The sequence below is a fragment of the Protobothrops mucrosquamatus genome, unplaced genomic scaffold, assembly GCF_001527695.2.
Source record: "Protobothrops mucrosquamatus isolate PMUCROS unplaced genomic scaffold, P.Mucros_1.0 scaffold1200, whole genome shotgun sequence".
In the NCBI taxonomy this organism is placed as follows: domain Eukaryota; kingdom Metazoa; phylum Chordata; class Lepidosauria; order Squamata; family Viperidae; genus Protobothrops; species Protobothrops mucrosquamatus.
Window position 1 is genome coordinate 189,403 of NW_015387411.1, and position 25,852 is coordinate 215,254.

At 40.1% G+C, this 25,852-nt stretch overlaps 1 protein-coding gene across 1 annotated transcript in view; it reads right to left on the reverse strand.

Moving 5' to 3' along the window:
* The window catches only part of LOC107291851 (sarcoplasmic/endoplasmic reticulum calcium ATPase 3), a 65,296-nt gene that overhangs the window by 37,530 nt on the left and 1,914 nt on the right, over positions 1 to 25,852 (reverse strand). Inside the window, exons 2-7 of the mRNA XM_015820885.1 lie at positions 25,282 to 25,364; positions 17,268 to 17,372; positions 14,870 to 15,008; positions 12,485 to 12,565; positions 11,352 to 11,437; positions 8,458 to 8,922 (exon numbers count right to left, since the gene is read on the reverse strand). Of these exons, the coding sequence (XP_015676371.1) occupies positions 8,458 to 8,922; positions 11,352 to 11,437; positions 12,485 to 12,565; positions 14,870 to 15,008; positions 17,268 to 17,306 (810 nt within the window). The 5' untranslated portion in view covers positions 17,307 to 17,372; positions 25,282 to 25,364. The remainder of the gene's footprint in view (positions 1 to 8,457; positions 8,923 to 11,351; positions 11,438 to 12,484; positions 12,566 to 14,869; positions 15,009 to 17,267; positions 17,373 to 25,281; positions 25,365 to 25,852) is intronic.

The following is a 25,852-nucleotide window of genomic DNA, read 5'->3' on the forward strand; positions in this document are numbered from 1 at the left end:
TCTGTTTGCCATTGCTTCTGAGATCTACTATTAGCTCCTCTGAAATACCCTTGTTTTTAAAGCCTATTGTGGGCAGTAATAGTTCTAGCAAAATTTGCTGCCATCATGAGTGTTTGTTAAGGTCAATTAACATGCCACCTTTACTCTGAGAAAGAGGGTAGCATTTCAGGACAAAATTGTGTCAAAATCTTGGACAGTTGTTCCTTAGGGTTTCCTGAACCATTTCTGTTTCCAGTCTCTTGGAATATCACTGGAAGTGATGACTATGGAAACTTTACTACCTATGACTCGTCTTGCTGTGGTCAAGGAGACCCATGAACTGTGGGGAACATGAGTGATTCTAAGATTTTCAGGTTGTTCTTGTCAATATTGTTTTACAATAGCGACGGGAAACTGGTGGCCTTTATATGTTGCTGAACTGAAAAGTCTTAGCATGGTCTAGATCAGTGTTTTTTTAAACTTCTTTCTTTCAGGACCTCTTCCCACTTTTAAAAACCATGGAGGACACCAAATAAGCATTTGTCTGTATGGCTTAGATTTGTCTATATTTATCATTTTAAAGGGGGCGTGGTGGCTCAGCGGTTAAGACAATGAGCACTGCATGACACAGTGATCTCCTGTTACTTGCCCCAGTTTCTGCCAACCTTACAGTTCAAACGCATACGAATGCAAGTAGATAAAATAGGTACCATTTTGGTGGGAAGGTAACAGTCCTAGTGGACGATCACTTGATTATGAGCCAGCAGTGTGCTCAGCACCCAAAAAAGCTAATACAAACCTGGATTGCATAAACAGAGGCATAGAACCAAGATCACGCGAAGTATTAGTACTGCTTTATAAAACCTAGTGAGACCACACCTGGAATACAGCCAATTTTGGTCACCATATCACAGAAAAGATGCTGACACCTTGGGAAAAGTTCAGAGAAGAGCAATTAAGATGATCCAAGGCCTGGAGACTAAAACATATGAAGAATGGCTGCAGGACCTGGATTTGGCTAATCTAAAGAAAAGAAGAAATAGGGGTGACATGATAGCAGTATTCCAGTATTTGAGGGGCTGCCACAAAGAAAAAGGATCAAATTATTTTCCAAAGCACCAGAAGGCAGGACAAGACACAATGGTTGGAAACTGATCGAAGAGAGAAGCAACCTGGAATTAAGGAGAAACTTCCTAACAGTGAGGACAATTAGCCAGTGGAACAGCTTGCCTTCAGAAATTGTGGGCCCTCCATCACTGGAGATTTTTAAGAAGAGACTGGACAGTCACTTGTCTGAAATGGTATAGGTTCTCCTGCTTGAGCAGAGGGCTGGACTAAAAGACCTCCAAGGTCCCTTCCAGCTCTATTCTATTCCCTATTCTATGTGCCTCAGCATAGTTATGTTAGCCACATGATCAAGGAAGTGTCTTCAGAGAATGCTGGCTCCCTCAGCGAAGAAATGAGCATCGTCCCCTAGAGTCGGACACAGCTAGACAGGAGAAATCTTTACCTTTACCATACTAAAAATTAAAAGGGATGCATTCACTGCAAGTTCTCACAATTGTTTGATGGGTTTAATACTGTATTATTTTTCACCAGAGACTGAGGAATAATTTTGATTTTGTGGACCTCTGAAAAGGTCTTGGAGGACCCCTGGGGTCCTCAGACCACATTTTGAGAAACACTGGGGTAGACATGGAAAAAATGAAATAAATATCTACAGGGACATTGGTTGTCTATCTCTGCCTTACCTTGTCTAGAACAAGACTAAAGTAAATATTTTTACAAGATTGCCTCAAGTTATACAATGCTGAGGGCAGGGCAGAAGCTAACATGCTTAGCAATAAATATAATCTCCCCTGGAGAAGGGACTGTTCCATGGCACCCAGGCAAATATTTAACCTTCTTATATCTGCAAATTTATGAACAACAGCTATATTCCTTCTCATTAAATATTTACCTCTGTTTAATAAGGGAACTCCTGAAGGTTAAACATTTTTCCCCTTCATCATAGGATTGTTTAATGCCTGGAGTAATAAATATTTAGCTAACAGAGCCATTATTTTACTCACTAAAATCCAACCATCAACTATTTTTTATTTTAGCAAGTCAGATATTCTTAGTTTTGGCCTAGACTCTAAATACTGTACTGGTTCTTTCCCAAGGTGTCAGGGTCTTTAGTTCATTAGCATCTAATTAAAGAAGTAGTGGTTTGCCTATTAATCAAAATGCATGTGATTAATTAATTGACTCCACAACATTTGCTTGAAATGAAGAAGTCACACTTTATGAATACAATCTAATAAAATGATACATTTTCCAAAGATACAGTGGAAAACTTAAGAATGTAGAACTGCAGCCTTGTACTATATAAACTTTCATTTATATGAAATAATTCAGTCACATTTTTGAGAGCCATGTTTTCTATGCTAAGATAACTCCTTACAGCTTTACTTAGGCTAGAGGCTGGACTATTTAGCACTGAAATTGGCAATTAATAATATCTTACTGGCTCAAAATCAATCTTCTGTAGCAGTGTTTCTCAACCTTGACAATTTTAAGGCATGTGGACTTCAACTCCCAGAATTCCACAGCCAGCATTGCTGGCTGTGGAATTCTGGGAGTTGAAGTCCACATGCCTTAAAATTGTCACGGTTGAGAAACACTGATAGGGCTACTGTTCTTTTTATTGCAAAACCTCTTGCAGTCCGAATGGCCCAGAACTGTAGCCAGCAAATTTCTCTATTTGGGAATGTCTCTGAATGGATAAAGCAAAAGGGGTTGTCAAGGAAAGCCTGGAAAATAGGAAGCTCCAGAACAAACTTGTAGCTGCCCAAAGGCTATGCTGGCTTTATAATGAAAGAAAGAAACTACAACCCACACAATACTTACACAAGTTATTATGACCCAAATATGGTCAGGTTTTCTCTAAAGACGCTTCAATACTCTTCCCTCTGCAATCATAGATGGTAAATACAAATACCTCTCTGCCTTTGATGAAATGAAACCCTAAAATGTCTTCCTGATGAACAGATTATACAAGGAATTACTGTATACTCCCAGATAATTCAACCCTTATTAAATAGGCTGCCTGACTGTTCAGATCAACGGTATTTAGAAAGTTTCTTAGTATTTAAAGAAATAAGTAATATTTATACAGTACCAAAAGCATAATGTTGGTGAAATCCAATCCCTGATGAGGTCAGCATTACTTCTAGGAGGAGGCTATTCCAGAAAATAGACACCATGGCAGGGCTTTCTGGCCTTAACTCCCTAATTTTCCAAAACTGAGCCATTATTCACAGCTTCTTCAGAAGGCTATCTTGCAAATACCCAGAAGCCAAGCAATATAAGGACTTTGTAATCAAAACTAGCAACAATAGGTTACTAATGTAATTCGACTTCTGGTTTATGCAGGGCCACACAAAGTAGATTAATAAGACCATGGGGGCAGCCAATATCCACATCAGTTGCACTTTCTGGATGATCGTCAAAGGCAACCTCATGTTGAGCACACAGAAGTTCAACAGGCTAAGAAGATTGAAGTTACCCAATACCAAAAAGTATGACAATTTCAAACCAGCCCAGAAACTAGATCAAAGAATCCAAGGAGGGGTCCAGATGGACAACAGGTTAGTTAGTATATCAGAAAATTACCCAATTTGCCTTTCCCTCTACTGCCCGGCTTAATGTGCAGGCACTTAACATCATGCCAAAGGAAGAGCAGATCTCCTAATCACTAATAGGTTGTCCCATACGATCAATGCCACCATATTGTTTCAAGCTCATGGTTACTGCAGGATTTGAAGACCAGAAGGGCAGATCCCCAAGAGGGTAATATCAGAATAACAGAGTTGGAAGGGACCTTGGAGGTCTTCTAGTCGAGGGGGCCCCAACCCCAAGTCTGTGGACCAAGACAGTCCGCGGCATGCCAGAAACTGGGCTGCGCCAACAAGCGAAGGCCCATCTGTGGGATGCAGACAGCATGCAAAACCCCACCCGATCTGGTCCGCGGAAAAACCTCTCTCCATGGAACCGGTCCCTAGTGCCCAAAAGATTGGGGGCCACTGTTCTAGTCCAACCCCCTGCTCAGGCAGGAAAACCTATACCATTTCAGATAAATCTCTTCTTAAAGCACCCACAACTTCTGAAAGCAAGCTGTTCCACTGGTTAATTGTTCTCATTGTTAGGAAGTTTCTTCTTAATTCTAAGTTCTCTCCTTGATTAGTTTCCATCCATTGTTTCTAGTCCTGCCTTCAGGTGTTTTAGAGAAGAGCTTGACTCCCTCTTCTTTATGGCAACCCTGAGATATTGGAACACTGCTATCATGTCATCCCTCGTCCTTTTCTTCATTACTCTAGACATACCCAATTCCAGCAACTACACTTTATATGTTTTAGCCCTCAGTCTCCTAATCATCTTTGTTGCTCTTCTCTGTACAATTTCTAGAGTCTCAACATCTTTTTTACATTGTGGTGACCAAAACTGGATGCAGTATTCAAGTGTGGCCTTACCAAGGCATTATAAAGTGGTATTAACACTTCACCTGATCTTGATTCTATCCCTCTGTTAATGCAGCCTAGAACTGTGTTGGCTTTTTTGGCAGCTGCAGCACATCATTGGCTCATATTTAAGTGATTGTCCAGTAGGACTCCTAGATCCTTCTCACAGTTACTACTATTGAGCCAGGTACCACCTATACTATACCTGTCTTCACCCACCAGGAATTCTCAGGAATACACACCATGTATGTCTATTCATCGACAATCAAGTCATGAATCAAAATGGATCTGGTTTTTATCAACAGCAACATGAGCTGAAATTCATCAGCAATTCAACCATAAGGACCCAGGATTGAATCAGCAGCCTAGAAACAGAGATAGTATTAAACTGCTGGTCTCCCTTCCCTTATAATACCTCCCCAGCACCCCCATGTGCCCCTCAATCTATCACAATCAAACTTATACTACCTTGACCTCTCCTGATAACACAGTTACCTCCACAATAACCAACCAACCCACACACATGCTACCACCACAATGTACCATATGCAATTACTCAACTAGAATAAAAAATTCAACCTCACAAACTTGTTCTTCTCCAGGCAAAGCAAATGTCTACATCAATAAATCAAGTAAATATTGTAGCTCTTTCTTCTTGAAAACTCAGGGTGGCTTCTAGGAGGGTTTTACTTATTTTATTCCTTCCAAAGTGCCCGTGAAATGGTCTGCACTGAAACATTTTGACTGGCCCAGCATCTCTCAGTGAGCTCCATGGACCAGTGGGGCTTTCAATCTATTAATTTTAAATGAAGTCTAAAATGCTTAAAGTGTAATGTTTTCAGAATTCTGGACTTATCTACTACTGAAACTCTTATTGTCTGCTACCTTTAATTGGATGAAACAGCGCATCATAGGGCTACATTTATAAACCAAGGTACTTCAAATGGGCTAACTTACAGAATGCAACCAAAATCTGGGACCCATAACTTCTATGGAATTGAAAATTGGCAAATTTATGGTTGCTTCAATGTTGCTGTACTGCCATGCTACTGCTCAGAAGTTCAGTAGACTGGTCCCACCCTAGCCCCCTGGACACTAGGTAGCCCATCCCCTCTTTTGGCCACTGGAGATCAGGTGGCCTAGTCCTGTCCTAGCCCTCCAGAGACCTTGTAGACCAGTCCCACCATTGGCTGCCAGAGAGAGATCAGCTGTAGTCAAGCCATCAGGAAGCTGGAAATTGCTGGGCTTTTTTTTGCTCTTGCTTATTCTGTTTCTCTGTTTAAGTAAGGAAATATTTGTGAAGTGATGACCCAATAGGTCATGGATTGCTAATTTGATTGTAAACATATTTTCAGGCTGCCTTTTTCCCAGGCAAGAGTCTGTGGTTAGGAAGGGAGAAGAGTTACATTTGACAACCATCAGAGTCCTGAAAACTGAACTGTTATAATTACTCTATCACTGCTGTAATATACTTAATAGTGATTAATGTACTGGTACTGCATTGTGACCACCTTGGAAAGAATAAACACTTGTGGGTATTTCTTATTTCAATGCCAAAGTAACATGGCTGCTTTGAATATAATAAACTGAAAATGGAGCATTTCTAAAAACTCATATATGCCCATTGTCTTCTCTGTTAGCCACATGTGTCAACTTGATCCTATAATCTAAAACAATCCAATTGTGCACTCATTTTTTTATATTGTTTCTGAATGCTCTGTTTTATTTATCATCCACAGGGGTTGCATCCTATAAATGTGATAAATAAGCAAATAAACAGGGTGAAAATGTGTTTAATTTTGGTTTTTTAAACATGCAGCATCCGATGCTTATCCCTGTGATTTTTGGGGAGGCAAGGCACTGATTTGCTACTTGCCTGTCATACTAGACCCAAGAAAATGCCATCCCAGCATGCAAGGACTAAAAACAGGTTCCTTGAGAGATGAGCTGTTCCTCCCACAACCTCATTAGTAAAGTGATGGTTCCACTGCTGGGTATGACCCTCATCAGCTTATCACCCAACCGCTTGCTGCCTCCTCCACACTGGATGCACAAAATTGCTGCAGACCATTCACGAAGCTGCATTGCTAAGGAAACAGTGAAGAGCCACCCCCTTCCCTCAAGTCCAAGCATTAATTTGCCTCCTGATCCCAGAGAAAAGCAGTATGCAAAGACTGCATTTGCCAACTGGAACAAAAACAAAACTAGGAAAATGATGATTAAGGTGTGCTTTAAAAGGGAACTCCAACCTGCTGTTTTGTTTGTGTGCAAATGTCTTGCAATTGCATCAGGTGGGTTATGACTTTCTGGAGGATTAGGCCAGAATGGAAACTAGCCTTCTCAGAACATGCATAGCTATTGTCTGGATGGCACTGTCTGCACTTTTATTCTCTTCTTGCCAAGCACATGTCAAGGTTCTTTCTTTGTTGTCTAGAATTCAGAGCTCTGGAGTCTAACCTGAACTATGTGTACCTGTAGACTAGAAATATTCAAGCTGGGGAATATGGAACTTTACACCAATCCAAAAATTGGATCACAGCAAAGTGCTGTGGACATAGTATACTTAGATTTCAGCAATGCATTTGACAAAGTAGACCACAACATACTTCTTGGTAAGCTAGAAAAATGTGGCATATGCAGCATCACCACCAGATGGATTTGTAACTGGCTGACAAACCGTATTCAATGAGTTGTCCTTAATGGTACTACATCTACATCAGGGGTGTCAAATTGTCGGCCCATGGGGCGGATGCATCATAGCGAAACCGCGCCCACCCCATTGCCGGCAATGGCAAAAAAGTCGCAATACGTCGTGACACTTCACGTGACGTTGCGAGTTTGACATCCCTGATCTACATGGAGGGAAGTAAGCAGTGGGGTACCACAAAGTGCTGTCTTAGGCCCAGTACTCTTCAATATCTTCATAAATGACTGAGATGGAAGGAAAAAGAGCAAAGCATAAACACATTTAATGAATCCAAGCAGATTATCTATCTGGTAAAAATGATTATCTTAATCACCAAAAGGTTGCCTTGAGACCAGACTTATGGATCCAAAACTACCTCCCAAATTTTATAGCCCCTTTTGACTCTTCCTCCTCTTGAATAGTTTCCATCTGGTTGTTATAAGAATTCTTATAAGTTTTAAAATCTGGTGGCTGAGAACCCTTCTCTTTTTCCCCTTCTCCATCCTTTTTTCGTTGTGTGTGTAAGGCCAAGAACAAGGACAATATTGTTTAATATTAAATCATAAGCTGTTCCAGGAGCGTTTGGGGATCAATCAGAACAAGTTTCCAAATAAGTCTATTTAATACGTCCGACTTTCTCCAGGATGGAAAAGATTTGAATTCCCGCTCTCAGCGGGAGTTTGGACCCAAAACCTATGTGCCCCTTTTCAATTCTGTAATACTGTTTTGTGTAGTGATTAAAGTGTTGGCCTAGAAAACAGGAGATTGTAAGTTTTAGTCCTGCTTTAGGCATGAAAAAACAGCTAAGTGACTTTAGCCAGTCACTCTCTCTTAGTCTAACTCATCTCACAGAGTCGTTGTGGGAAAATAGGAGAAGAAGGAGTATTATGTACATTCACTGTCTTAAGTTATAAAGTAATAAAGCTGGGATTAAAAAACACCTAATAACCAAATAAATACTGTTCACATGGGCCCTGTCTTCCTCTACCCCAATAATCCAAGCACTGACCTGGTGGTACGGCTCTTCTATTTGGGATATGCTACCTCCGTTTTTACATCTGTTTTATAAATGTGGATGCTCAGAAATGTTGCTGTAGAAAACATAGTTGGCTGCTCCAATTACTTGGTTTTGCTGGCAAAACACACCAGCAAATACAGAGCAAATAAAAGCGACCCCTTCAAATAATAAGCCCCTTAACCAAGCTAGAAGCATTGCAACAAATTGAGAATGCCGAAATTAATCTGGCACCCCTGTCTAGTATCCCACACAACTTGATGCTCAGGACTCACCCTGAAGACGGACATCTGGTTGGTTGTCAACGTGCCTGTCTTGTCAGAGCAAATGACTGAAGTACATCCTAGGGTTTCCACAGAGGGGAGGCTCCTGACAATGGCATTCTTTTTGGCCATCCGGCGAGTGCCCAATGCCAGGCAAGTGGTGATAACTGCAGGAAGTCCTTCAGGGATGGCAGCCACTGCCAAAGCCACAGCGATCTTGAAATAGTAAATGGCACCACGAAACCAGGAGCCACCATGCACGGGGTCACTGAAGTGGCTGATGTTGATGACCCAGACTGCAATGCAGACAAGGGAGATGACCTTGGAAAGCTGCTGGCTGAATTCATCCAGCTTCTGTTGCAGAGGGGTCTTCTCGGGCTCTGTGGCCACCATCTGATTCCTGATTTTCCCAATCTCTGTGTACACTCCAGTGGCAATGACAACACCAACAGCTTTGCCTGCAGCAATGTTAGTTCCCTTAGGAAGAGAAAAGAGATTTTAGATGAGGTTCTCTCACTCAGGCCTAAATTCAGCTTGCACGCCTTCTGGCAGACCAGGGCTGCCTGTGGCCGGACAGCGCCTTTCAAGGATTTTCACACAAAAATAGTAGACGAGTAGGTGGAGCCAGGAAAACAGCTAAACTTTTCATTTCCATGTATATTTCATCAAAATGAAACATAGTTATTATGATCACCCTCCAGTTAAGGCAGGGGTGTCAAACTGCCGGCACGCGGGCCGGACGCGTCACACGGAAGCTGCACCCACCACATTGCTGGCAATGGCAAAACAGTCCCGATACGTTGTGCGATGTCATTGACGTCACGAGTTTGACAAGTCTGAGTTAAGGAGACTTCTTAGAACAGTGGTTCTCAACCTTTTTAATGCCGCGACCCCAACCGGTCGTAAGTCGAGGACTAAACCGGTCGTAAGTTGAGGACTAAACTGGTCGTAAGTCGAGGACTAAACCGGTCGTAAGTCGAGGACTACCCAACCGGTCGTAAGTCGAGGACTTTCCCTGCCCGGGAGTGCCACGCATGCGTGGTTCTGCCCCCTGCGCCGGCCGAGGCGTAGCTGGCAAGCCACAGAGATGGAGCAGGCCGACCACCAGCTGGCCCAGCCCAAGGGAGGTAAGGCACCCGCCAAAAAAGGGGAAAAAAATGGCGGACAAAAAAAATGGCGGGGAAAAAAAATGGCGGACAGCCTTGCTTGGCGACCCCCGTGAAATGGTCGATCGACCCCAAATGGGGTCCTGACCCACAGGTTGAGAACCACTGTCTTAGAATATGGTAACAACATTTAGAGGTCTCTGGGTATTGAAGACATGGATGGACATTACTAAAAACTATATCTTGTATGTAAGGTATTGCAAGAAACAGTATCCTTAAAAGACAATTGACAATCTCTAAATGAACAATAATGGAACTCCAGATTTATACCCAATCAGCTCTCAAACTAAATCAGGGGTTTTCAAACTTGGCCCTTTTATGACTTGTGGAGTTCAACTCCCAGAATTCCTCAGCCAGCATGCCTGGCTGAGGAATTCTGGAAGTTGAACTCCACAAGTCATAAAAGGGCCAGGTTTGAAGACCCCTGCTTTACATTCTCTTGCAGGACTAATTTCTCAAAAGCATTGAATTTCCTTTTCTCTCAAGGCTTCATATTATCCACTGATGAGACACTTGTTTACATTTTCTGCCATTTTCTCATTCAGGAGATTACCCCAATTTCAGCTGAGCCCTGATACATTTCAACTTTTAAGAAGTTATAGGTGGCTCTCTGGTCCAGTTTGTGTCCTCTGATGTAACCTGACAATGATCAAAAGTATGTAACCAGGAAGACTGGACTATGTTGGAGTATTGGACAAGAATGATGACCATGGGACTATATGTAGCCCTTAGATTAACTTCATACTCTATCTACAGGAGAACAGTTCAGACCTTCTATGCATTTGGGTGCACAAGAGGAAGAAGGTAACAGATGGAGAAAATAAAAGACAGCATCAGAGAGAAAAGAGGTTACTTACCTCCCTAACACATTTGTTTGTTTGTCTATGGGTCACCTATCTAAATTTCATCTAAGTTCTTTTTGCTCTGTGACCTCACCCACTGCTGGCTTCAGTTTTTGCCCACTCTCCAGTTGATCACCTCCAGGGCAATGCAATTCTCAGCATTAAAAAGGTTGACTGGCCTTCATGTACAGGTAATCCTCGACTTACAACTATAATGGAGTCAGCCCATTACAGTTTTAAGTGGTGACAGTCATGACCGATCTGATTTTTTGGCCTTTTTTATGGCAGTTGTTAAGCAAATCAAGATGGTTGTTAAGTAAATCAATAATCATTAAGCCAATGCTGCAGTCATTAAGCAAACCCATTGCCATGGCGTGTTCTGGTTTTCAGCAAAAATGTCATAAATTGCAGTCACATGACCACAGGATACTGCAAGCAGTCATAAATGTAGATAGTTGTTGAGTACGCAAAATGCAGTCACGTGACTGCACGGGGGGCCGTTGGAACTTTGGAGTTGGATCATAAATACTTTTTGGGAGGTCCATTGTAACTTCAAGTAAGTTGAGAACTACCTGTACTAACTGAACAAGAAGAATTTGCAACAAACTAGACGGCAATTGCAGGGAAGAGGGAGGGAGGTATTATTTCTCCATAACAAACACCCAATAAACAATATGTAGCACATCAGTTGCAGATTATTTCTGGCTGTGCTGCTTTTTTCTTGAGTTGCATCCAAAAACAATGAATCCTATTTACCTATTTATAGCCTAATATAATATTATCTATTTAGGTTTCTACCATTTGTCCATCATACACGGTGATTCCCCAGAGATATGTGGACAGAGCAGCTTCGTTCCAGAAGCAGGGCAGTCTTATAAGGTGAGCTGAGGACACTTACAGAAAAAAGCATGTTCTTTTTATCTTGGTTAACAGCTCTTGGGTCTGGAATTGGATCAGTATGTTTAATGATGGAGACAGATTCACCTGCAGAAAGAAGAGAATATTGAAACACATTTTTCCTTCAAAAGTTAAGGATGAATTGTGTAACAAGACATATCAAGTTTGGAATGAACTTGAGTTACAAATCACACATACAATCAAGTATGCAATCCAATGCTGAGATAAGAGGGAGGGCAAGACTAGAAAATGGAAGAAGGACAGATTTTTCTTCATTTCTACTGCTTACGAGGTCAAGGGTAAAGTATCTAGTGTTCACCAGATGCTTTGGACCACAAATCCCACCTGCATCAACAAGCGTGTCACCTAGAGGCCACAAGAATGCCTATGTAACTTTAGGATCCAAGCTGGGTCAGTCACTGACACCAGTGAGCTTTCGGACTCATGCTAGAACCCATCTGCAGGGAACTTCTCTCTCACCAGAATGTGGGGGATGCATTCTGGTGAGAGAGAAGTTCTCCGAGGAGGGGCTCCAGCCCGAGTTCAAAACCACCGACCCAGATTGGATCCTGCAACAATATCCTGGGATATGTTTGTTTGCCTTCATTCGTATCTTACTTTAACCTGTGGAAAAGGTTAAATGCAAATGATGATGACCTAGTTAGGATTTTACTGCTTTCATTTTAATGTTCATTTATGGCTTTCCAAATTTCACCTCTACCTATGTTCAGAAACACTTTCCCTCTTGTGGAATAGAACAGCGGCCCCCAAGCTTTGTGCTTGGTGGCCTGGCTGGGGAGGGGGGGGAGAGGGGAACTAGGCTGTGCGAGCAGTGAGCCAGTGCACATGTGCGCATGTAGCCCTTGCATGAGTGGTGGGCTGGCACATGCGTGCATGCAGCTCTTGCATGAGCAGTACACTGGCGCAAGCAGCATGCTGGCATGGATACATGGAGTTCCACTTGTGTGAGCTATGGGCTAGCATGCAAGTGCCTGCCAGCCCATTGCTAATGCAAGTCGAACTGTGAGTGCGTGCATTCCGGCCAGCCACCCACATGGACCAATTCTGAATAGGTCATGGCCTAGTAGTGGGCTACATCCTGGGGGTTGGGGATCCCTGGAATAGAATGCCTACCTGTAAGAATGGATTGATCTACCCTCAATGTTGTGGACTTGATCTCAATGATTCGGATGTCAGCAGGCACTTTGTCACCAACTAAAAGATGGAAAAATAATGAGACAGTTTGCTATTACAAATGACGTGTGTCTGAAATCCAACGCCAGTCATTTACAAAATAATAAAAGATTTATAAAGCAATGTTTAATAGGTATTTGCTATGTTTTGAATTTGATTCCAAAAAGATGCTTCAGAGAATGTGGAGATGTGACTGTAGCATCTGTTTATAACTCTTCTGTAAGTTACCTTTTGCTTCTTTCCCTAGGAGATAGCAACCACTACAATCCCAAGAAACGATGCAGCTGCTTTAAAGAGCTGCAGACAGATACTATATCACACTCCCATGCACTCGGAATTTGAAGCACTCCAATGTTTCCTGCAAAACGGGACATATATGTTCCAATAGGTTTGTTTTCCTTAAAGGTAAATATGTGGACAGTGGAAATTTGGATTAGGAACAGATCTGATAGAAACAAAAGCTTTACTTTTTTTAAAAAAAAAATATCATTGCATACCACGTAGGATGGCATTTATTTTCCAAATTAACCCTTCTGCAGTTATTTTTAAATATTTTTGTATCAGAAATAGAACTACAAACTATTACCATATCCATTCACAATTGTCCAATTTTTCTAAATGAGAGGAAATACTTTTCATTACTTAAAGATGGGGTAGCATTGGCCATATATTATTTCTTTTTCCTAAGCTCTGTGATGTTTTTTTAATTTGACTACTGCCACAAGTGGTTGCAACAGTAATTGGGTTAACAGTCTTACAAGATTCTATATTATTCCTCCTTGGCACTGAAACTAGAAAATGGTGGCTTCACAAAATTTAAAAGACCTAGTCTCAGAAAATTCTAATCTGGGGTAAGAAAGAAAAGATCACAAAAAAAAATTTCAGGAAAAAAAAGATCTTCTGAAAATGTTTAGCTCATTTCTAATTCAAATAATGTTTTGCTTTTACTTTATTTTAAAGCAGGTATCCCACACACCTCTTCTCCTGTGATGGAATGTTGTTCATATTTCCAGGAGGGAGGGAGTGAATTCCAGAGGAGCAAGAGTCAACACTGTTTCTGTGACACTGAAATCAGCTCTTTATTTGGGTGCCCAGAATATTACATATATTTAAAATGGTCCTGCCTGTTTGTCTATCCGTCTCTCTATTTATTTTCCAGACTTGGGCCTGAAAAGGTTACTAGCTTCTGTTTAAATGCTGTTTATTATAAATTTTGTCTGAATAATACTATATCTTAGGTATGATACATCCCTAAGCAATATATGCATTGTTAGAATAATGACATATTCTTGCCTCCATCCCTTTTACTTTTGCTTTTTATTTTAGATTCTAAATCCTTTAAAATAAATATCTCATATCCTTTATAAAACACACAAACAATACAATGTTAATAAATCATCCTCATTAATGTCACCAACACTAGTAAATATTCTTGAAATTGATTTTTATAAGTTTTAGTATTGGGAGTGGCTCTTATGATTATTCTTTAGTTTGTCAATTACTTTGAATGACTCTTTTTCAATAAAAAGATGATGTCCATATAGGAAACAACCCAAAAGCCAGAACAAAAAAAACCCACCATGGCATCTTTTTAAAAGGCTACAAATTTATTTGTTATGGCATGGATGTAAGTCCATGAAAGCTTATTCCACGGCGGCTACAAGATGTTGCTGCCACAGACTAGCATAGGTAAAAAAGTTCCCAATGACTAATAAACCTTTATTATAGCATAAGTAAATTACACTGCTGACATTTGACTGCAAATAAGCAGAAGGCATACTGTGTTTTCCCCGAAAGTAAGCCCTATCCCAAAAATAAGCCCTAGTTTTGGGGTAAGGCACACACCTAAAAATCAAGCTAAGGCAGGGGTGTGGGTGTGGAGCTGCCCCATCCGCCTTGCACCTACTTACATTGCAGCCAGACCTCTCCTTGCCAGCCCACTTCTTCTTCTGAGGCCTTTCCGGAAGGCCTATGCAGACAAGAAACAAGCTATGGATTCAATCAGTAGCTCGGTTCTGCAAGACCTCAGCAGAATCCATAGCTTGGTACTCGGCTGCTTAGGCCTTCTGGAAAAGCTTGATTGCAAAATGCAGGCCCGAATGCAGCTGCAGAACTTTGGCCCCAGAAGAAGTGGACCGGCTGGGTGGGGCTGTCAGTGCCGGAGATGAGGTAAGGCTTATCCCAAAAATAAGACCCGGTGCCCCTTTTGGAGGCAAAAAAAAGACCCAGTCTTATTTTCGGGGAAACACGGTATTTCCATCTGGATCTTATAAGAACATAGGTCAACATGACACACACAGGGCAAGCCCACGGCTGAGATTGTACCTGCTACCTCCACAATATCTCCTGGGACGATGTCTCGAGCTCGGATCCGCTGCACTCCGTTCCTGTCTGCTCTGATCACCTTCCCCATTTCTGGTTCATATTCTTTTAGGGCCTCAATTGCACTCTCAGCATTCCTCTCCTGCCAAAAAAAAAAAAAGGGGGGGGAGCTTTTTAAAACTGGAACTTTTCCAACATAGAAGTCCCCTGAACAATCTGAATGTCTCAGGGGAGAATGTTTTTCCAGTTGAGATTAAACTAAAAGATCTACCCCATCCAGATACAGATGGTATCCACCACACACAGGGTCTTTCTGGTGACTGAGAGCTGCTGTATATCTTGCTTTGCAACCCTATGGACTAGCATTGTGATGCTATTCTGCATATTGAAAATATGCACTTGGTGGGTTGGATTGTTGAACCAGGTTCATATTGTTCGTGTTGTTTCATATTGGATTATTTTGATAATTCTTTTTTTTTAAATGACTATTTTGGAAACATTAGCATATGTGTATTTGGAACAAATTTGTCCTCAACTGCCTTCTTTAAAAAGTTGCCCCAGCTATTTTTGTAACCTCTTTTACTTTCAAAAATATATTTCTAGCCAATGTCAATTTGGCATGTGTTCAATCAAAATTGCATTCTCTTCTATGTTTGTATCAATTTGTGAGGAGCGATGATGGTATGCAAGGCTGGAGCTGAAAATGATCTTTGTTTTTAAATTAACTCCCTAAACTGGATTAATATCTAGACCAACATTTATTTTTCAGACTGCAACATCCAAAACAGTACATGGCATCTCTTAGCTTAAATATTATACACAGAACTATGCAAAGGAAGTTGGTGTAAAAATAAATACAAATCTGTGTGCATGTCTTTTAAAAATGCAGAATTATGCAGGAACTGAATAGAAAAGACGAATGATTTATTTGAAGGGCTGTCATAGAGAGGAGGGGGTCAACTTATTCTCCAAAGCACCTGAGGGCAGGACATGAAGTAATGAATGGAAACTTATTAAGGAGAAATCCAACATAGAATGGAGGAGAAATTTCTTGTCAGTGAGAACAATTAATCAGTGGGATGGCTTATCTCCAGAAGTTATGGGTACTCCATTACTGGAGATTTTTAAGAAGGGATTGGATAGCCATTTGTCCAGAATAGGGTCTTTTGTGTGAGTAGGGGGTTGGATTAGAAGACCTCCAAGGTCCCTTCCAACTCTGTTATTTTATATTCCATTCTGTATTGTTATAGGTGTGAGATTACAAAGGACAGAAGGCAGATTCATTGACCCCCATTTACTGATAAATGAAAGGCTCCAATAAATATTGTATTTTATAAAAGGAAGTTAACCTTACATTTAATACAACCCTCCCCAATAGGAGGAACAATTAGGAGAAAATAGATATGTGACTAAAGTTCTATGAAACACCCCACCTTTTTCCTTTTGTCAACATACGGTGCTCACCTCCAGCTGAAACCTGGAGATTTCCCCCCTCAGATAAGCACATCCAGACAATACACCTTACTCAGTGGAAACTACAGTGAGGTGTATGTCAAGAAAGAGCAGAATGCATCACACCATTCTGATGCAAATCTCACTCCTTTTCTTAATGAAAGTAATATCCTATAGTGTGGAGTTTGTATCATGACAGCATGATGCTACTCCCATCATTCTAATAAGAGCAGGACGTTTCTGGGGATACCCAGAAGTCATATAACTGAATTCAAAATTCCTGATTAAAATTAATTGCCTTTAAAATAAAGAATTTCCTTGATGTAATTAAGTGATTCCTATTTATATGTATGGATCATATTCTTGCATACATAGAAACCACTCATTTGTGCACACATCAGCAGAAATAGAAAGGAGAAGGAGAGAGAGGGAGAGAAGAAAAAGGAGAAGGAATTACACAGATGGTATAAATGAAAGGAGTAGGGGGAGGAGAAAAGGAGAAAAGAGTAGAGTAGAGTAGAGCAGAGCAGAGTAGAGTAGAGCAGAGCCATCTGGATGGAGATTAAGAGGCAGGGAAAATAAAAGAAAATCAAATAAACTTGTTTAATCATTACAAAACAATCACTAAGAGGGAAGCTGGCCAATTTTCAAAGGATTCCATGCTTTCCTTCAGATATCTTTAGCCATTCTCACCAACTGACTATTAATTTCTTTTGAAAAGCAACTTCTATGATAAATGGGGGGGGTGAGGGAGATTTTTTCCCTCTCCATTTGGCAGATACTATTGGAAAAAAATATGTGAAACTGACACAGACTGGATTCAGACTTGCAGTTATATCAAATAACTCCTAAAACACACCTGAAGCTGACCTGAATTGGCTATAACTTGCTTCCTCCCTCCCACCCGAAGACACATCAAAGCAGGTAGGTGACCAGCCCGTTAACATACCTGCCAAACTCCTACCACTGCATTGGCTATGAGGATCATAATAATTACAACAGGCTCCACAAAGGCTGTGGTGGTTTCTTCTCCTTCCTCAAACCAGGCCAGAATCTGCAGAGGAAAGAAAAAGGAGGGAACAGGGAGGAGATGAAGAGGGGACATTTTAGACAACCATCTCAAAAAACAAACAAGATGAAAAGTAGTCATGGCTGAGGGCTTCATTCCATCCAAAAGGAGAACTGACTAAAACAAATTTCAGAAGTTTTTTTTTAAGATAAATTGTTAATCATTATCAAGTTTGTTTGAGAAGACAGAACATCTCCTCCTACGATGAGGAGGGGATGCTTGAATATATACATCCATACATATGGAGCAGTGCAGTAGGAAAACAAACTTGTGTTGCCTGTGAAAGAGGTGCAACTTTTAAAGTTACCTGCTGTTCTACTTAAAAAAGGTGTGATTTTGCTTGTAGTTATTTTTGAAACACAGAAAGATTAGCTTATACTTTAAATCTATCATCTTGAATTTTCATATGAATCAGACTGAAGAACTTCATAGAAGTTTCCAATCCCCTTTCCTCCCCCAATCTCAAAGACACCTTCAATCCCTAAATGCCACTCTAGATGTCGAAGGAAAAGGGTGGTGAGGAATAGCGTGGGAAAGGACCTGTCACAAATTAGGATTCTAAATTAAATTAATTGAAGTTGGTTCCTGGAACAAATTTTCAGCCTTTTCCTTCCCTAGCAGCTCTACTGCACCTCATTTTGATTTTTCAGGACAGCCTTTTTCATATTACCAAACAGAAGCTGGATCTGAAAGGGCCACCGAGGCCATACTTAGTATAAAGTATTTCTGAGAAACAACTCTGAAGACTTTCATTAAAGACAAGTCTACAACTTCATTTGGTAATTAGTTCCACTGTTAAAATGCACACTAATGTCCAACCAGAGTCTACTTTCTTGTTTTTTAAGCATCTTAAGTCTCACATGCTGGGGAGCCAAGGAAACCTTGTGGACTTTTTCTTCTATACCACATCCCTTCAGGTGTTTGAGAAATGTTATCTTGTCCTTGTACAATCTTCTCTTTTAAACATACCAAGTCCCCTTAATTGCTCCCTAGAGCATGCCATTCCCAATCCCACAGTGATGCTCAGTGCCCACAGAACAGTTTAATTCAGAGGTTCAGAGTCACTGAATTCAGAGATTTAATTGCCACTGTCAACCCTTTGAGGTAGTCCAGACAGCAAAATCAAAACCATGAGTACTAATACTACCTTTATTATAAAGTTAAAGTAACAGGATCTTGCAAATCTGAAAACACTTCTCCCCCCTTCCCACCTTTTATATTCCAGAGAATTAGGGAGGGTTCCTTTTGACATGCTATCTCCATCCACAATCATATAACTATGATTTGGGTGCTTGGTAACCAACATGTATTTACAATGGTTGTAGCATTGCAGGGTCACATAATTGCCATTCGTGGACTTCCTAAGCAGCTTCCAAAAAGCAAAGTCAATGGGGAAACTGGATTTGCTTAATTGCACCAAAAAAGATTGTAAAATCTGGTACAGTCATGTAACCACATCATTTAGTGATAAAAGTTCCAATCCCAACTGTGGTCATAAGTCAAGGACTACTAGTATCAATATTACTGTCATGGTTCCAACAAATGAATCTCTTCAAAAGAACTTTGAGGCATTGTTTTCGTTAAAGAATCTTTTATTCGAGAAATAAAGTATTGGCACTACATAGTAGAAACCAAAAACTGAATTCGCCTCCCCTAGCACAAAGTAGCAAGGCACAATTCCCTCCTCCAACTAACTGTCATAAATCACATTCCCCAATTAACTTGAAGTGGGCTTTCTCCCCACTCTCCAGCTCCCACCAAATCTCTATCAGCTCTGGACCTAATAACCTTGGATTCCCAGGCTGAGTTATTATTGTTATGACTAGCTGGACTCTCATCCACATCCCCCCTCCCAGCATCAACTAACTCTAAAAGTGACAGAGGAAAAATGGCTGCATTTCCATCTATTGTCAAAGCAAGAACATCCGATGTTAGCAGGGTTGACAATTACCACATCCACCATCTTGTCTCCTCCCCCTGCAGATGCCACTACTTTAGAAGTCTAATGGCAGACCATTGTAGGCAAGAGAGAAAGTACAGAATCAGTAATGGCAACAGCAAATTTTCTTGTTTTCTCTTAAGGATGAGCAGCTAATGCTTCAACTAGGCTAGTGTTTATCAACTTTGGTAACTTTAAGATGGATGGACTTCAATTCCCAGAAGCCCTCAATCAGTGCTGGCTGAGGAATTCTGGGGTTGAAGTCCACCCACCTAAAAATTGCCAAATTGAGAAACACTGAACCAGGCAATAGAGAAAGGCTTTGAGGAGTCTAGTATCCATGACAATACAAAGCTGCTCCCATATTAAAAGTGGGTACGGCTGCAGTGTACCTTTTGGTTTTATTTGCATTTGCTGTTTTTATTGATGTTTTAATTGTTGTGAGGCTCCTACACATGTGAGATGTGTAGCTATCCAAATTGAAAAAAATCAAAATAAAATAACATTCTTTCATTCAATCACCATCCCAAGATCTACAGTGGGAAATTATTCTTGTGGCTTCCTCCAGTCTCAACTAGTGGAGTGCATAGTGAGGCATGCTGGGAGAAGAAGTGCCCACAAGACCATTGGCTGCCCAGATGTAGTCTACCACATGTTGCAGCTTCCATTGAATGTTGCTGAGGCAGAAAAAGCTTGGAAAATGTAATCTGAAAATTGTTGTTTTTTTTAAAGGCTTAGCTAAGTGGTGGATAGTAAAAATAAACCAACTTCTTCCAGCAAATAATTTTCTCAGGTGGAGGGAAGTGACTCGAATCTCCTGTAGCTACACATCTGATACCAAAAGAAATACTTCAAAGCAGTTATTCTAAATAGAAACTTCCTTAATTTCGGGATATTTTTTTTTTACCCTTTTGCTTTCAGCCAAACATTCCTGGACAATATTCCTCAGTTACCTAGCTGCAAAGTTTAATTTTCCTTCTTCTGATGGAAAGCCAGCTCAAAAGACAAAAGAACTGGTCCCTGTTGAGTTAATGCTACATTTGAAAACAGAACAGACTGAATTGAACAAGCTGTTGAATCCCCACTGATCTGGATCCATATTGTGGTTTTTCAGTTTCTATTGGATTAAGCCTTTGATCTTCATAAGAAAATAAAGTTGAGGTGAAAGAACAGAAACCCAACAGGATACACACTTATTCAACTTATTATAACTGTGCAGAACAGGAGGGAGGAAAATAGAAAGGAAAACATTATTTCAGACTTTGTATCCCATTATGTATGTATTTGAAAAGGGGCCCATCTCTGAAAATACACACTTGATTATGGCACAGCTATCCACTTCTTGGTATATCCTTGCTGAATTAGAGATAGTGCGATCAGCAAAAAGATACTACAGTACTAAATTATCTTTGTGGTATAGGATGACTACAGTGATACACAATACCACAGGTTGACATAAAGATATTATATTGGCAGTTTAATCTTTAATCCTTCTTTCTTTGACTGTCCATAATTAGTACCTTTATTGATCCACTGCTTCTCTTCAGAGACTTTTAGATCACTCACTTTAATACAAAACTAAGTATGAGGATTGATGAGAAGCAAGACGGCCTTTATGAGATGCAGACAGTCCTCAACTTACGGCCACAACTTGGACCAGAATTTCCATTGCTAAGTAAGGTGGTTGTTAAGTGAGTTGCACCAGATTTTATGCCCTTTTTCTGCCACAGTTGTTAAGCTGCAGTTGTTATAACACACGTTCTGTTCTTTCTTACTGTACAAGGTGAAGCTTGACATTAGACAGTTTCTGTCTCACCTGTCCCCACCACCCTGGACAATTTCTTCCTGTCTAAATTGTCCTTGCTGACAATTGTCCAACTCCAACAATAGAAGAATATCAAATGCCCAAGCCAAGATATAGTCATGTATCCCTTCTCCATTGGCCTTTCCAGGAGCTTCACCCAAAATAAACAGTCAGTAAAAATTCTATCCCAAGCCAAGGTACAGTCATGTATCCCTTCTCCATTGGCCTTTCCAGGAACTTCACCCAAAATAAACAGCCAGTAAAAATTCTATAGAATAGAATAGAATAACAGAGTTGGAAGGGACCTTGGAGGTCTTCTAGTCCAACTCTCTGTTCAGGCAGGAAACCCTATACCATTTCAGAAAAATGGTTGTCTAATCTCTTCTTTAAAACTTCCGGTGTTGGAGCATTCACAACTACTGGAGGCAGGTTGTTCTACTGATTAATTGTTCTCCTTAGTTCTAGGTTGTTTCTCTCCTTGATTAGTTTCCATCCATTGCTTCTTGTCCTACCTTCAGGTGCTTTGGAAAATAGATTGACACCCCCCCCTTCTTTGTGACAACCCCTGAGATATTGGAAGACTGCTATCATGTCCCCCCTCGTCCTTCTCTTCATTAAACTAGACATACCCAATACCAGCCACCATTCTTTTTATATGTTTTAGCCTCCAGTCCTCTAGTCTCAACATCTTTTTTACATCATGGTGACCAAGAGTGGCCCTACCAAGGCAATGTAAAATGGTATAGTGGTATAGTGTTGTTAAGTGAATCATGCAGTTTGTTAAGCGAATCCAGCTTTCCCCATTGACTTTGCTTGTTAGAAGCCAACTGGGAAGGTCACAAATGACAATCACATAACACCAGAATGCTGTAACTGCCATAAATATATGTTGGTTGCCAAACACTTGAATTTTGATCACATGACAGGGGGATGCTGCAAAGGTTCTAAGTGTGAGGACCTGTTGTAAATTATTTTTTTCAGTGCCACTGTAACTTCAAAAGATCGCTAAAGAAATGGTTGTTAGTTAAGGATTACCTGTAGATGGAAGTAGCAGCATTTTTGGGAGAACCCCCCCAAACAAAACAAAAATGCAAAAGAACCTTTTTTATCTTTAAAGAAGATACGAAATGCTTCCTGAATGAGGATGGAGCATGCTTCTTTATGCAATGTGCCAAATGCCCATTGCTTTAAGGCAGGATTACACATTTTTTTGTGCACAATTGTAGCTCACCAAGTTTGTGTCGCTTTGTTTTAATTTGATAGCCATATTGTCTAACTTTTTGGGAGGAGGGAATAATTAAGATAATAGGTTTGTTGGCAATTCCCCAGGCTTAAGAAAATCCAGACGAGTAACATTCAACCTAAAAAACTAGAAAAAGTCCTGAAAGTTGTTTTTGTCCAGGGAGGTACTACAAGGTAAATGTAACCCCTCTGCCACTGCTCAAAAATAAAATAAAAGTCTTTATTTCCTTCTTCCGTTCCTGCTTTTAGCATGTGGATTACATCTAAGGGATTTCTTTTCATAAAATATCTTGCAAATTCCATTACAGAGATGCAAATTATTTAGGCTAATAAAAAGCAGGCAATTGTGAAATTAAACATAGACACAAAATGTCCTTTGGCTCATTCTTCTTAGGGCTCCTTCACAAGCAGATCATGAGAAGAGAAAAAAAATCACCTGAGATTTCCATACAATTCATGATGAAGCTCCCCAGCCTTCTCTGAGTTGAGCTTGACTCCTGGCCTCTACATGGATGTGTAGTTTTCTTGACAACAATATGGCAGTAGTTTACTACTGCCTTTCTCCAGGACATTTTTTCAATTAAATCTACTACACTGGGTTTCTTAAGTGATATTCCAGCTAAGTACCAGCCACATCTGATTTTGCTTTGCTTGCTGGAACCAGCCAAATACAACTAAGTGTTGCAATCTAGCTGGTGCACCTTGTATTCCTAACATGACATCACTTACCACACTCCCTAGTTCCATGCCATGTTTAAACAACTTGAAGTATATTGTGGAGGATAAATAATATTCTCCTTGCATGCATGATGCTAAATTGCATGGGAGATAGTGCAGGCAAGCTGAAGCTGCCAGATAACCATGGAAGAGACAGCAACAGACCACAAACAAAACAAAACAAAACGAACAGGTTGTCTTGTCTTGTGTGAAGGGATTCAATATATGGGTATAATAACGGACCACGTGAGCAGTGGTGGCGCAGTGATTAGAATGCACAATTGTAGGCTGACTCTGCCCACTGCCAGCAGTTCAATTCTCACAGGCTCAAGGTTGACTCAACCTTCCATCCTTCCGAGGTCGGTAATATGAGGACCCAGATTGTTGGGGAAAATATGCTGAATCTGTAAACCGCTTACAGATGAGCTGTAAAGCACTACAAAGCAGTATATAAGTCTAACTGCTATTCCCATGTATCAGAAAGTTGTAGTTCAGACCAAAGGTTGGGCTTGGAGTCTCTTTAGAATCATAGAGTTGTAAGGACCTACGAGATCACAAATGCTCTGCAAACTATAGGATTCATTATACTATCCCCAACAGATGACTATCTTGAGAAGAGCAGAATGCAGAGGCACTGAGTCAGCCCACAGTAAAGTCACCTCATGTTGTTTTCAGATCTTGCATCAGATCATGTTATAATTTACATTATTTTTCTAAGTCTTCTGTATCATTTAACAGGGTACATAACCTGTAACTATGAGGGCTTTGAGGCTCTTCTGCAGTCTTCTGGCAAGGAGCCCCATGATCACTACAGCTGTATGTGCCAGTAAAAGGTACTTTGTTGCATCTTTGTCCAAACACTTTCATTTCTTATTTAAGCAGGCATTTTGCCCAAAACAATGCATAACTGAAATTATACAGCGCGTGCAATTTTATATTTTCCTGGCCTCCGTTTCTGCTTTTCCCTCTGTTATCTGCTTGTCACTAAGTGAGAACTGCTTATAAGATCTATGTGTGTACTTGTGTGGGTAACAGAATTTCCCACTGCTATTATGAGACATATGAAATGTTAAAACAAAAATCTGGAGATGCATACTTTCTATAACTTGCAGCCCATAGATATTTTCAGGATATGTTACATATCTTGAATCCAGTCTAAGTAAGATTTGCTTAGCAAATCCAATTAAAACAAGGATTCTCCATTTTTTTTATATGACGGACCCCTTTGAAAATTTGGTGAAATCTATAGCCTCTTCTAAGAAAAAATGTTTTTAAAATTAAATACATAAAATACATAGATATAGATTGTTTTTATATCTGCAGAGGAAACTACGTAATCATATTCAAATACAGTTATCACATTATTAAAAATGACACATACATTAATAGCTATGCTTCTTTATTAATCTTTTATTAATCAATAAAAAGATAATACCCTATAAAGATATGTGAGATTTAAGAACATTTTTGAAGTCTAGCAGCCATATAATAAATTGTTGTTGATACACATTTTTGAACAAGAAGCTAAATTTCAGCTACAAGTGGAAACAAAACTGATTTTTTTCCATCCAAGTTCAAAGACCTCCCCCCCTGTAATATATCCATATTAAGAACTTCTGAAAAGGATAAATGGATAAAGCTGAGAGCCTGTTTGGTCTAGTGGTTAAGTCACCAGACCAGAAAGTGGGAGACTGTGAGTTCAAGTCCCACCTTAAGCTGGGTTACTTTGGGCCAGTCACTTAACCGTAGCCAAACCCACCTCACAAGGTTGTTGCTGTGGGGAAAATAGTAGAACGAAGGTATGTTAGAGATGTTTGCCGCCTTGACTTACGTATTTGTAAAAATAACCATGATGTGACTTGATATCTAGCAATTTTCTGTGCTGGTGTGATATTTCACACACACACCCCAAGCCAACTAGAAAAATCAAGCTTTTTCTGTGAGATTAGCAACCTGTCTCCTGGATAGGATTGAACCAGGTCAGCATCCATATTTCTACTCATGTACTATGAGCTGAACATTTAGTTACTAGGAAATCATTTGTTAGTTTTTAAAACTTTGTTTTTGACTAAAGCTTTTATATCATTTTACTGTTTGATCTATTAACTGCCTAGAGGAACACAAGTGAGATGGGTGATGTAGAAATTTGATAAATAAATAAAACAAATCTCAATTGAGGTAAACATACTTACAAAGGAAACAAAAGCAGCCAAGAGAAGGATGCGTACTAGGAGATCTTCAAACTGCTCCAATATTAGCTCCAGAAGTGATTTTCCTACAAAGTTAATTTAAATCTCATGTTAGAATAATTTAAAAAATCAGCAGAAAATAAGTAAAAATCAAAAACATGGGGTTATAATCTCAAACTGAGAGGTGGGACGTTCAAAAGTGTTATTAGAAAGTAGTGGCATGCTTATCTTTTTATGCAAAAAAAGATTGATAAAACTTTTAGAAATCATATAATAAGGGCTGCACTGTTGAGAGTTTGGCAAAAATATTTTTTCAAGTTTGAGGTTAAACTTCCAATTTGGGTGATACCGTCACACATTTTTTTGACTATACCTAGATTTGTGGTTATGGAGGCGCCATCTTATAAAGATTTGTTATATTTGAGTGGTAGTGGTGAATGGTGCCTCAAATCAATAGATGTTTTGAGACGGAAGTATCCAGACTTTTCTTGGCTTGTGTATAGACAAATTCAAGAGAGATGGCGAATTGATAAAAAAACTGCTTCTTTTATGGAAAATGGGAATTTTTTGAAAC